General features: G+C 44.1%; 1 protein-coding gene across 2 annotated transcripts in view; it reads left to right on the forward strand.

Annotated features, from left to right (window-relative positions):
• BUB1B (BUB1 mitotic checkpoint serine/threonine kinase B) overlaps positions 1-13,118 on the forward strand; it is a 37,331-nt gene that overhangs the window by 11,701 nt on the left and 12,512 nt on the right. For both annotated transcript variants that reach the window (XM_060261342.1, XM_060261343.1), the window contains exons 10-17: positions 1,862-1,974; positions 2,141-2,283; positions 3,110-3,159; positions 5,120-5,204; positions 5,630-5,732; positions 6,204-6,478; positions 7,662-7,816; positions 9,919-10,062. In XM_060261342.1, coding sequence (XP_060117325.1) covers positions 1,862-1,974; positions 2,141-2,283; positions 3,110-3,159; positions 5,120-5,204; positions 5,630-5,732; positions 6,204-6,478; positions 7,662-7,816; positions 9,919-10,062 — 1,068 coding nt within the window. The remainder of the gene's footprint in view (positions 1-1,861; positions 1,975-2,140; positions 2,284-3,109; positions 3,160-5,119; positions 5,205-5,629; positions 5,733-6,203; positions 6,479-7,661; positions 7,817-9,918; positions 10,063-13,118) is intronic.

A 13,118-nucleotide genomic window follows, 5' to 3' on the forward strand; every position in this document is an offset into this window, starting at 1 on the left:
TGTCCATTGTCCAATGATGGGGGAAAACAGCAAAAAAGTTGGGACTATGTCATACCAGAGAGTCTCTGCAGTAGAAACTGAAGGTGGGGTGGTTTTCCATGCCCCACAGAACCAGTGCATGTATAAAGTGCCCAGCAGAACCAGTGCCAGTTCAACAAATCCAAACAGAAGTGGGGTGCAAGAACAACAGACAGTGCATGTACAGAATTCCTAGTAGAATTAGTGCATGTACAGAGTGCCCAAAGAAGGGTCCAAGCATTTAAAGGAAGATACTGGGATTTACTGAGCACTAGTACATTGCACTTATACTGCTTGGCACTCTGTACATGCACCAGGTATGCTGGGTTTGAAAACCCCTCTTGCTTGGATTTGTTGAGCTGGTATTGCCACAGTGGCATTACATGTAGTACATGCACTGGGTCTGCTGGGCACCCTGTGTGTGCACTGGCTGTGCTAGGCTTACAACCCCCCCCACTTGGATTTGTTGAGCTGTCATTATCACAGCAGTACTGTTTCTGTAAAAATGCACCCCCTTCAGTTTCTACTGCAGAGACTCTGGTTTGACATCAGTCAATAATGGAAGAAAGGAGCACCTTCTTCAGATGCCCTTAGAACTGGACCTCTGGTCTAATCTTCTTGAAACTTGAGAGGACTTTTGAAAAGCCATGCTGAAAATTTGGTTCCTCTACCTCAAAAAAACAGACCCCCCCACATACCCTTGGATAGGTTCCCCATTTTAGCCTATGGTGATCACTGGCTATAATAATTAGTTTGGTGTAGTGGCTAAGTGCACGGATTCTAATCAGGGAGAACCACGTTTGATTTTCCGCTCCTCCACAAACACTTGCTGAGTGACCTTGAGTCAGTTATAGTTCTTGAAAGAGCTGTTCTCTCAATAGCAGTTCTCAAAAGAGCTCTCTCAGCCTCACCTACCTCACAGGGTGTTTGCTGTGGGGAGGAGTAGGGAAAGAGATTGTAAACCAGTCTGAGACTCCAAGTCAAGGGCGGCGTATAAAGCCAATCTCTCCTTCTCTTTCTGTAATGGTCTCCTTAGGTGACAATGGAGCCAAAGGCATTTAAAGGTGTTGTAGACCTTTGAATGTGTTTGCGAAGCTGCAGCTTTTCCTGGAATGATGTTTAAATGGAGTGTGCTCTCTTAAATGCCACTTAACTGTGGCTAACCTGTTTTCCCAAATAACCTTGGTTTTTGGGGGGATTCTATGACATTGCCTATGCAAACATCCCTGAAAGAATAGTCAGTAAATGCCAATAAGGTTTTTTTTAGCATGTCCATAGTTGTAACATGATTTGGTTCTGTTTTAAGGCAGAATTATGCACTATGAGGAGCATAAGGTTGCCATTGAAAATGTCCATACAGCGTAGTTAGAATGTGATGCTGAATAGGTCTAGTTATGTTGTGGGGGAGATGACACTTTGGGGCTGCTGTTTTCAGTGGCAGGCCTGTGTATCTGATACTTGTAGTTCCGCTCTTAAAATGGCCAGCTCTAGGAGGTGTTGCTCGCTAATAAATTTGTTGCGAATAGTACAGGATGTTGCCCTGTCCTGGATAGCCCTGAGCCCACTTTCAGGAGGGGGGGATATAAATCTAATAAAATAAAAAATAAATTTAAAAAATAGCCCAGATATCTTGGAAGCTGGGCAAGTCTGGCCCTGGCAAGTATTTGGAAGGATAACCTCCAAGGAATACCAGGGTCATGATGCAGAGGCAAGCAATGACAAGCTACCTCTGAATGTCCCTTTGCTTTCAAGCCCCATTAGAGATCACCAGAAGTCAGCTTGACTTAATGGCATAAAAAAAAGAAAACATAATATATAGTGTCTTGCCTTCCTTATTGCGCAGAAGAGCTACAGACAATAGCACAGAAGAAAGCTGAATTACAAAGGAAAATTGAAGAGATGGAGAAGATAATGAGAGAGCAACAAGCTACTCATGATCAGAAGCCATACGAACAGGTAGTATCCCACCATCTTACCTGCTTGCGGTATAATAATAATTTTATACACATGTGTGGGACACAATAACCTTATTCAGATACTATACAGCAGGTATTAGGAAAGTATTGCTGTCAATTATATTTGGAGCATGACTTCTGACTAGCTGTTTTCTTGTTTATCACAGCAGATATTGGCACAGATACCTGTTGATGTGATGTCTGATGTGCCAGAAATTCTGAAGCTTCCTATGACACAAAAACAAGCCTCTCTGACAGATACTGCTGCACTTGCTGAAAGACCTTTTTCAGACTGTTTCTCCTTAAAAAGGTAATATAGAGCAGGGGTGTTTGTTATGAGGGCCGGATCTGATATAAACGAGGCCTTGTTGGGCCGGGCCATATCAGGTTGCACCGGGCCATATCAGGTTGGGCCGGTCCATGTTGGATCAGGTCATGTGTATACATATTTCAGATTAGGAAGCAGAGATATAAACTTTATAAAAGCACAGACAAACACAATTAAATATTTAAAAAAAACAACCTTAAAACATTAGCATTCGTTGGTCTTAAAGGTGCTTTCTTTATATTTCTCCAATGGGACCCAGGAAACTGGGCAAAGGAAACTCTGGTTTCTTCCTTTCCCAGGATGGGGAGGAGTTTCAGAGGGACTTGGCTCAGTAGGAAGAGAGACTTGGCTCAGTAGCTCTGCTGTGCGACTGAGAGAGCCTGGAAAAACAAGCTCTGCCCTCCCCCCCTTCCTCTCCAAGGGAGGAGGCTCAGCCAATGGAGAAAATAGAAGCTTTGCTCTGTAGCTTCTGTGCTGTTTAGCACTCCTTGCAAAGCAAGCTGTTATGCAGAAGGAAGCAAGAGAGAGGGAGAAAGAAGCAGATGACATCAGTTGCTCGAGGGCCTGGTTCGTCCTCTGGGCCGCATGTTTGACACCCCTGGTATAGAGGGTTGGCTTAGGAGGAAATGCTTTCGCAAATAATAGCATGAAATTATAGGTGCTCTCCCCCTCCTCACCCCCGAAAGCGGGCCATTGTAGGATTTAGGTGATCTGTTCTTTTAGGTCAGAAGACTTTTCAAAGTGGGGAGGGATTGACTGCATCTGTTTTTTTACTTATCTGAGCAAAAAACTGCTTATACTTTGACAGCAATTTTGAACTGGATGAAAATGTTCAACACAGAAAGTCAAGCTCTAGTGGTGAGTTCCATTTACATTGATTCTTATTTGAGAGTCCTGAAATGTTCACTTACATGAATGTACCTTTTTGAATTCTAACCGCACAGAAGCCTCACAGAAGCTGTTTAAGGCAGATACCTCATTAGCTGTGGAGAATACTTCTTTTCCTATCTGATTGGCAGGTTGAGCTTTTGTTCTCTTACTCTTAAGCTTTATCAGAGAACCCTTTGGATATAAGAATCCTAATGATTACCTAATAAAAGTTGTCATCTTGATCATGCACTCTGTTGAGGATGGTTGGTTTTTATATGCTGTGTACCAGTAAACTGTAAAATGTTTGCTGTCACTGAATAAGTAATGTGGTGTTGCAAAGCTAGAGTCTTGCCAAGAACACTTTCCTTTCATGTGAAAGTTCAAGGATATCCCCAGTGAGTCAAATCTTAGTACAGCAATGGGGGCAGGAGATGATTCTAGTTCCTAGTGGAGGGGAGCTGACAGTTTCACGTGATTGATTAGTGCCATGTGACAAGCTTTTAAGCATCATTGTGTGGTTCCTGTCCTTTGCTCTCTCCAAAACAATAGAATGTGAAAAGGAATCCGCTGTGCCTTTACAGATGAATTGTGGTTGAATGCATATAGAACTAGAGGTGTGCACACACACAAAAAAAAGGTATTTTCCTGGTTCAGGTATATAGAACCCGAAAATATCAGTATTTCTCAATATTATCAAATCCAGATATCAGTACGGTGTTGGGATTTGGGAAATATTCAGGATTGCTAATTTTTTCAGCTCCATTATACCCTGTGGGGACCATTATAGTCTATGGCCTCCTTAGGCTATAATGGAGAATTGAGCTGAGGGTATCTCAGTTTGGGAGGGGGGCTATTGTTTGAGATTGAGGCACCATTTGCAGCATAGCTTCTGATGCCTCTCAAAAAACTCCCCAAGATTGAAAAAGATTGGACTGGGGGTCCAGTTTTATGGACCCCAGAAGAAGGTGCTTCTATCCTCCATTGTCTCCGATGGAGAGGAAAAGACATTTAAGAGGACATGGTCCCTTTAAATGCTTTCTCTGCACTGCAGCAAATGAACTCTGAAGGCATTTAAAGAGACCACAGTCCTTTTAGATGCCTGAGAGTTCACTCACCACCACATGCAGACCTGGCTGGAAGGCTTCTCTTGCGCAGGTGATTTAAATCGTGGGCCAAGAGAAGTTGGCCTCAGGATCTGCATGTGGCAGGAAACTCTCCCACAACTATTTCCAATACTGGGCTGGTTCCTGTTTGCAGTTTAATTGCAATGGAGCTGCAAGTGGAGCCAGCCAGCCCCAGCCAAGGTGGCAGACTGGAACTGCAAGAGAGGATCAGCTGGGGCTGGCTCATGGTATAGCTGTCACCCGAATAAAAGCCAGAAAAAAACTGGGTTTTTTGGACTCAGCTATTAGCCAAATACAGATCCCTGGTCTCTGATGTGTATTTAACTTAATTAATTAGTATCTTATTGGTATTTTTCGGGTATTTTTCGAGAGCCAGTTTGGTGTAGTGGTTAAGTGTGCGAACTCTTATCTGGGAGAACCGGGTTTGATTCCCCACTCCTTCACTTGCACCTGCTGAGATGGCCTTGGGTCAGCCATAGCTCTGGCAGAGGTTGTCCTTGAAAGGGCAGCTGCTGTGAGAGCCCTCTCCAGCCCCACCCACCTCACAGGGTGTCTGTTGTGGGGGAGGAAGGTAAAGGAGATTGTGAGCCGCTCTGAGACTCTTCGGAGTGGAGGGTGGGATAGAAATCCAATATCTTCTTCTTATTTAATCAACTTGGTTGGTATTGAGTGCACAACTCTATATTGCACTGATCCATGGTTATAAGAGACACTGGAACTAGACAGATTTTAATGTAACACAGCTTTTGTAAAATACATCTTAAGCAGTAGCATTTCAGAATTCCCCAAATAGCTATATATAAACTATTGACTTTGTGTTCCAGATTCTGAGATTCCTCCTCCAGTGATTCCCTCAGTGCCTTTCTCCATATTTGATGAATCATTTGTTTCAGAAAACCAGAATGTCAGGTAAATGTAAATAAAGTAAAGCCCCATCAAAAGACCAAGTGCCCTCAGGTTTTTTTTGGAAGGAGGAGTGAATATTTCTGTATTCCATTCCACATTATAGTCAAGAACTGTCTTTTTGGTTCAATTTTTAATAACTTCGATTGTTAGGAAACTTTTAAAGACGTTTCTATTCTGTTTTTCCTGCCCAGTGCAGAGACAAAAGTGACTTACATCATTGCTCTCCCCTCTTCTATCTTCATAGAAAGAGCTTGTGGAGACTGATTAGGCAGAGAGTGACTGGCCCAATGCCAGTCGTGGTAGTGGGGATTGGAACCTGAATCTCCCAGTTCCAAGTCCTAACCACTACACTATACTTGTTATGTACCATTGTATAGAACCAGCTGTACAAAATGTCATTGGAAAACAATGTTTGTCTTTCATCTTAGTCTTTCTACTGGTCCCCCACTGGTATGTGCCAAATGTCCTGTTGCTGTTCGCAAACCTTCAGAAAGTATCACTGCAAAGGAAAACATACCTCCTGAAATTTCTGTAAGTTTCTCAAAGTTGTGTTTGGGAGACCAAGATCTTATTGTCTCTTGGTTGTATCTGTGAGAATGAAGGCTAGTTGTGATCTTACATTCAAGAGCCTCTTCATGCATTACTGTGGAGAAAAATGCCAGGCCAATCACTATTTCCATGGCATGTATGAGTAGCTTTTGTCCAAATATACATCTTTAAAAATCCTTCATACCTCTAGATCAGCAGCCTGTGGTTGGATTTGGCCACTTAGAGCAATTTATTCTGGTCCATAGCAGCCATACCAAATGGGAAAACGTTTGACAGATTTAAGGGAAAATCTGTGGAAAGCATCCCCTTCAAATTAGCTAATCTTAGAAGACTTTCAGATGTAAGTCCTTCAGTACATCTTCATGCAACTCAGTTGGCTGAATTTTAGATACATCTGAACCACAGAGATGGCTGTTGCTGGTGGTGAGCTAGTTTGTTCTGTGATTTCTCTAGGATGAGCTTCATGGAATTGAACCCCTGAGTGAAGATCCAATTGTTACTGGCTCATATAGGAACAAAACCCTCTGCCCCAACCCTGAAGATACTTGTGACTTTGTTACAGCTGCACACATTGCTTCAACACCTTTCCATGGGGTAACAGAACAGAGAAGCAGACTTGATGATGAGCCTAAGGAAGCATGTCCAAAACCTCAGGCAGCATCTCTGAGCCAGCATACAATTGCTAGTGAGGATCAGTATACTGAGGCTCTGTTTGTAAAAAAACTGAGGTAATTGGAGAAAGTTGTGTGTTAAGTGTCCTTTGCATGTATTTCCTCTCTCCATATAGTTGCATGATGACTTTAATCCTTTGCCTGTCTACCAAAAGCACTGAAAACTATGCAGCAAATGTAACTATTATGGTACTTGTAAAATCAAATGGGATTCTCATCACACTATATGTGACATAGTGTGTGAATGCTCTTCATGTTAATTGAAATAAATATTTAAAATCTGTTCATTCAAGATTAGCATACTGGGGAGAAAGTATTACAGTAATTTAGAGGGGGGGTGTTCCTTTACAGAACTAAGCATACAGTCATTTTTCCTACATGAAACCTATTAAGTGTGGGGAGCTAATGATGATTTGCTTCTAGCATCCAAGGCACTTGAGGCAGCATGTGCGGCAGCCACCCATTAATAGGCAGAATCATTCTTTGAAGGCTTGTGTGAGTCTTTTAATTGACAATTAAACAAAGGTGCGGGGGGCACAGTGGGAGGGCTTCTAGCCACACTGGTGGGCCTCCTGATGGCACTTGGGGGGTTTTGGCCACTGTGTGACACAGAGTGTTGGACTGGATGGGCCACTGGCCTGATCCAACAGGGTTTCTCTTATGTAAGGAGCTAGAAAATATTCTTAAGTATCAGGATGTGTCCCTAAAGACCAAGTACAAGTTAATTAATTACACAGTGTTCCCCAGTACTATGTACTATGGGTGTGGAAGCTAGACAGAGTGATGCTCTGTATTTTTTGTGCTTGGGGGGCACAGTGGGAGGGCTTCTAGTGTCCTGGCCCCACTGATGAAGCTCCAAATGACACCTGGTTTTTTTGGCTACTGTGTGACACAGAGTGTTGGTCTGGGTGGGCCACTAGCCTGATCCAGTGGCTTCTCTTATGTTTTTATTAGATTTATAATACCATCCTTAGTATTTTCATGCCTATGAAGTTACAAGCTGTGCATGCAAGGTGAAAGTCTACTCAGAATCTCATCCTGGAGAGTAGCATCTGAAGAAGTCTGATTCTGTGTAGGAACTCGTCTTTAAGGAATGTTCTAGAAAAGCTAGAAATGTTCTAAATAAATCCTTGCTATAGCATATAGACAGCTCTTGAAAAGAACGACTTAAAGCTATTGTTGAAAAAGTATCCCTGAATGTTGCATCCCACATACCTTTCTTTCCCTTCCATGCTGGTAGTCCAATTATGGAAGCAAGCCAGGAAGATACTAGGTCTTCTGCATCTTCAGCTTCCCCGACACAAATCTCTACGAATGCATTTGAACAGATGCCAGAGAAGCTGAAATTGGCTCAGAGCTGCACTGATGAAATCACAAGTGACACAAATTTATCTAGTGAGTCTACAGTTGCTTTCCATATGCTCATCACCTAAACCCTAGATGTATGTTGTCTTCCTGTAACTGAACAAGTTTCTTTTTATCTCAGTATTGATACTGTAAGGTAAGATACACTATTTATTTCAAAAGAAAGATGACTTTGAATATAAGACCACACCAAAAGGTAAGGTAATACAGTAAAAGCTGATGACCCTGAATTGAAGATGCTCCCCAAAAGAGAGGAGAGATAGCTGGTATGAAGGGTTCTCTTCTGATCAACCTTTAGCTTACCCTTGCAGCCCCTTCCCACACTCAAGTCCCACCTGCCACTGCCACCACCTCTTCTCACCATTCACAGTGTAGTCCTGAGAAAAAGAGTGCTTAGCAGTCCCTAGTTTCGCTGCTAGCTAATGAGCAGTGTGCATGTTTCAGCTTAGCATCCTACAACAGCTGTCATGGTAGCCTTTGCGGGGCTTAGCTCTTGCTGCAACTGGTAATGCTTGTGGTGCTTCCCTGGGGGTTGCTGGGTGAATATGAGGCTGAGCCAGTTTGCTTTCCCCCTCATTCCATTCCTCTGAGCCTGTAGTTCTGTGGACCCTTCACTTGCCTCTGTTGCCCACAGCCTGATTGGGTTTCTTTCCTCTCTCCCTTCCCACCCACTTAGTCTACCCACTTAGGCCTCTTTGTACATGGGGCAACTGGGTTGTGCAGGCTGCTTTCAGTCCTCTCTCCAGCTGATAAGTTAGCCTCTGTTCCTCTGTACTGTCAGCAGTTCAGCCACAAAGTATAGAGGGGAAGAATGCACCCAGCAGCATTCCCACACTGTTGAACCCAGCTAATAGAGGAGAAACCGACTTGCATCTCTGCAGGCTGTGAGAGAGGCCCCCTTGAACAATCAGCCCTCTCAACTCCAATTTGGAGTAGGGGGTCAAACACTGTTCCAATCACTCACTGCCACCATTAATTCATATTCTATAATATATATTTATATAGGTTAAGCTATTAAATTGTGCATGTTTGTGTTTCTTTCCCTTAGACATGCAGGGTTAATCAAAACAAGCTTTTATTAATAATAACAAAACAATGAGGAAAGTAAAGTCCAAGAAACGTTTCACTTTCAATGAACTTTTGAACTACGGTCCTATACCTACAACTGGGAACCTTTAATTACAGATTCACTGTTTTCAACCTGTTCCAAGCAGCTCTTCTATACAGTTCCCCACAGTTAGAAAACCCTTTTCACTTCAGTTCATAAGCTGTCAACTTCTCTGCTTCTAACCATTAACTGTAGTTTTTCAACTCCTCCCCCTCCCAAGTCTCTCTCTTTCAACATTCTGTCTGCTCTCACTGGTTGCTCTTAGAGGGAGGCAGAGCCCAGTTTGTAAGATGAAGATTATCCCTCTTTTTTAAAGCTCCCCAAAGCAAGGCTTGTTTTTGCATTAATACGGAATATTCTGTAATGTTACCAAGTCATGGGAAAGCACATAAAGCTAGTGATAGCATGACTGAGTTAGCTTCTCTTTCTATTAGGTTTTAAAGCAAGTATAGATTGATAAGACAAAATTCACTCAAGAAGAAAAATGTTTAAATTTCTTACCTGAATTGATGTAGTGCTGCTATATACATTAATGTCCACTGAAGGAAGTAAATGCCTAGATCAGAGGTCCCCAGCATGTTGCCTGCCAACACCTTTTCTAGTTTCTGCCTAATGTTTTCAGAAAATATACAGGGGCCAGGTGGGACTTTTGTCCAGCAGGGCTTCTGATTGGCCATAGGAGATCTGATTGGCTGTGCAGCTGCTACAGTGTATTCAAGAAAATACTTTTAAAACAATATATTAATTTTAAAAGGCATTCTGTTAAGGAGAGCTTTTACTTTTAACATTGAAGAGTTGCTATTAGGGTAATGCATAACTGCAGTCCCTGACATTTTGTGGTTGGTTCCACCCCCTGTAGTAGCCATTTTATTGTTGGCTACCTCTCGTGACAGGCGTGATTGTGGTCATCAGCCTGTCAGCATTTCAAAGGTGCCCTCAGGCTCGAAAAGATGGAGGACCCCTGACCTAGGTATTTATCAGCAATCAGAGGCAGTGTAGTAACTTTCTAATGCTTTATTTCTAGACAACTTTGCAGAGGGATTACAGTATAAAGAACATCGCAGACAGCTCTTGCAGCCTCTTCCAGACTTCCTGGCAAAGTCTTCTGACTTTAAATTAGAGCTTCAACCAATGCCTTGGATGGAATTAGAAAAAGAAGTTGGCATAGGTATGGATGATTACCTTCTTTAATTTAATTTAAATTTCATATTTAGATTTATATCCCTCCCTATCCCGCAAGCAGGCTCAGAGCAGTTTACAACAATAAAACAGTTAAAATAATATCATAAAAACTGGCATTACAAAACAGGAGCAGCACAATAAGCAATCTTACAGACATAGGCAGTAAACAGCATGTGACTGATGGCTGACAGCATAACCCAACACCATAATGGTGAAATGCTGGGGGAAGTGATGACTTTCAAGGACGCCCGCTGGATTAATTAAAAGCCTGGCAGAAGAGCTCCATCTTACATGCCCAGTGAAACCTTGATAAGTCCCGCAGGGCCTGGATCTCCAGCGGGAGCTCATTCCACCAGATAGGGGCCTGGACCAAAAAGGCCCTGGCCCTTGTTGAAGCCAGTCAGTCGTCCTTAGGACCAGGGACTATGAGACGATGTTGAGCAGCAGACCTCAGAGCTTGGGGGGGTTCATATGGGGAGAGGCAGTCCCAAAGATATGCAGGCCTCTTGCCGTAAAGGGCCTTAAAGGTAAGGACCAACTCCTTGAACTGGATCCGGTACTTGAGAGGTAACCAGTGCGGTTCGTGCCTGTGTAGGCCTCAATGCCAGCAACCAGGGTGCTGCGTTCTGCACCCGCTGGAGTTTCTGGAGCAGGGTCAAGGGAAACCCCACATAGAGAGAGTTACAATAGTCTAATCTGGAGGTGACTGTTGCATGAATCACTGTGGCTAGATCATGGGAGGTAAGGTAGGGGATCTGCTGCTAGGCCCTCCTCAGATGGAAAAAGGCGGCCCTTGCAGTGGCAGTGACCTGTGCCTCCATAGATAAAGAGGCATCCAGGAACACTCCTAGGCTCTTCACCTCTGCCGATGGTGTCAATTGAGTGCCATTGAAGGGCGGGAGCCTGATCTCACCCCCTTCTGACCCAGGCACAGGATGGATTCAGTTTCAGCCAGCTCTGATGCAACCAACCAGCCATGGCCTGCAATACCTCATCCAGTTCTTTGGGGCAGAGTCTGAGCGGCCATCCATAAGCAGATAGAGCTGGGTGTCATCAGCATGTTGGTGACAACTCAGCCCATATCTTTGGACCATTTGGGCGAGGGGACACATATAGAAATTAAATAGCATCAGGGAAAGGATTGCCTCCTGCAGCACTCCACATTCTAGTGGGTGCCGCTGGGCCACCCTCTGTCCCCAGCTATGGAGAAAGGAGGTCAGCCACTGTAAGGCTAATCCAAGAAAGCCTGGAGCTGTGTTGCCACCACCTTCTCCACTACCTTGCCCAGGAAATGCTAAATTCGATACTGGGCGGTAGTAAGGACCATAGGGTCCAAAGATGGTTTCTTCAGGAGAGGGCGAACCACTGCCTCCTTCAGAGCCCCCAGGAATGTCCCTGATAACAGGGAAGCGTTTATAATCTCTTGCAGGGGAATCCCTACCTCATTGCCACAGGCTTTTACCAGCCTGATGGGCAGGGATCAAGGGGGCAGGTGGTCGGTTTCACAGCCACCAAGGTCTTGTCAACTTCCTCCTGAGAGACTGGGCTGAACTGGTCCAAGACTGGACCTAGAGACAGGCAAGGAGCCTCCAGTTCACATATTGTATCAAATGCAGCTGGGAGGTCATGGAGGACCAACAAGGTTTTATCTGCAAAATTATTCACAAAAGTCTCACAGCCAATAGCCAATTCCCTAGCATTTCGAGTACCTTGAGGCAAAGAAGTCAAAGATTGAATTAATCTAAATAATTGTGCTGGGTACAGTTTTGCAGATGCAATGGAGGCCGCATAGAACTCCTTTGCGGCCTCCATAGCCATCTCATAGGTCTGAACAAAGGACCTATAGGATACTCTCGAAGCTTCATCGTGAGCTCTTCGCCACACTCTCTCTAGCCATCTCAGCTCTCGCTTCATCTGCCTCAGCTCCATAGAATACCAAGGGGCTGAGTGATCACGAGGGGGGGGGGGGGGTGATCACATTGATGGCTGTGGAAAGATGGTCATGCCAGTCTTCCACCAGACCATCTAACGCAGGGGTGTCGAACTCATTTGTTATGAGGGCCAGATCTGACATAAATGAGACCTTGTCGGGCCAGGCCATGTGTGTACCTGTTTTAAGGTTAGGTAACAGAGATAAAAATTTTATAAAGAATACAGACAAACATTTTAAAAACTTAAAACGTTAGCACTCATTGGTCTTAAAGATGCTTTCTTTGTATTTCTCTCATAGGATCCAGGGAACTGGGCAAAGGAAGCTCTGGCTCTTTCCTTCCTTCCCCAGGGGACTGGGCAGGAGGAGCCTTAGCCAATAGAAGGAAGAGAGGCTTGACTCAATAGCTCTACTGTGCAATTGAGAGAGCCTGGCAAAGCAAGCTATTCCTCCCCCCCTTCTTCCTCAAGGGAGGAGCCTCAGCCAATGGAGAAAACAGCTTTTGCTTTGTAGCTCCTGTGCGACTAAGCAAGCCTTGCAAAGCCAGCTGTTATGCAGAAGGAAGCAAGATATAGGGAGAAAGAAGCCAATGACAGCCAGTTGCTCAGGGGCCTGATAGGAGCCCTCCAGGGGTCTGATTCTGCCCACGAACTGCATGTTTGACATCCCTGATCTAATGGGCCACCAGGGGGAATTGGATCCTGCAGAGCCCTTTGGAACACATTAGGGTCCATCAGGCTCCGCGAGCAAGCATAAATGTGCTCGCCACCTAAACAGTGAGGGCTAGGTGCTCATAGCGGGCCTTCAAGGCAAAGTTTCTGGGATCCTTTTAATAATAGGCCAAACTATGCTTAAATATCTAAGTTGGAAGCTTCTGTTGCTGGAGTTCATGATGTTGCCTGAGTGGAAAAGAGTGACTACCATTTTGAGTACTCACCTGAGCTTGACTCCAAAGTGTTCTAAGTCTGAATCTGTGCTTTTTATTTTGATCTTATTGCAATATTATGCCACATAACAAATAGAGTTGCTGCTTTCTTAATGAATAGAAGTGATAGAATATCAAAACAGATAGTTTGTGAGCTTGCCATACTTCTAGTCAGATTTGAAACATC

This window comes from Heteronotia binoei, chromosome 21 (genome assembly GCF_032191835.1).
Source record: "Heteronotia binoei isolate CCM8104 ecotype False Entrance Well chromosome 21, APGP_CSIRO_Hbin_v1, whole genome shotgun sequence".
NCBI classification, from domain to species: domain Eukaryota; kingdom Metazoa; phylum Chordata; class Lepidosauria; order Squamata; family Gekkonidae; genus Heteronotia; species Heteronotia binoei.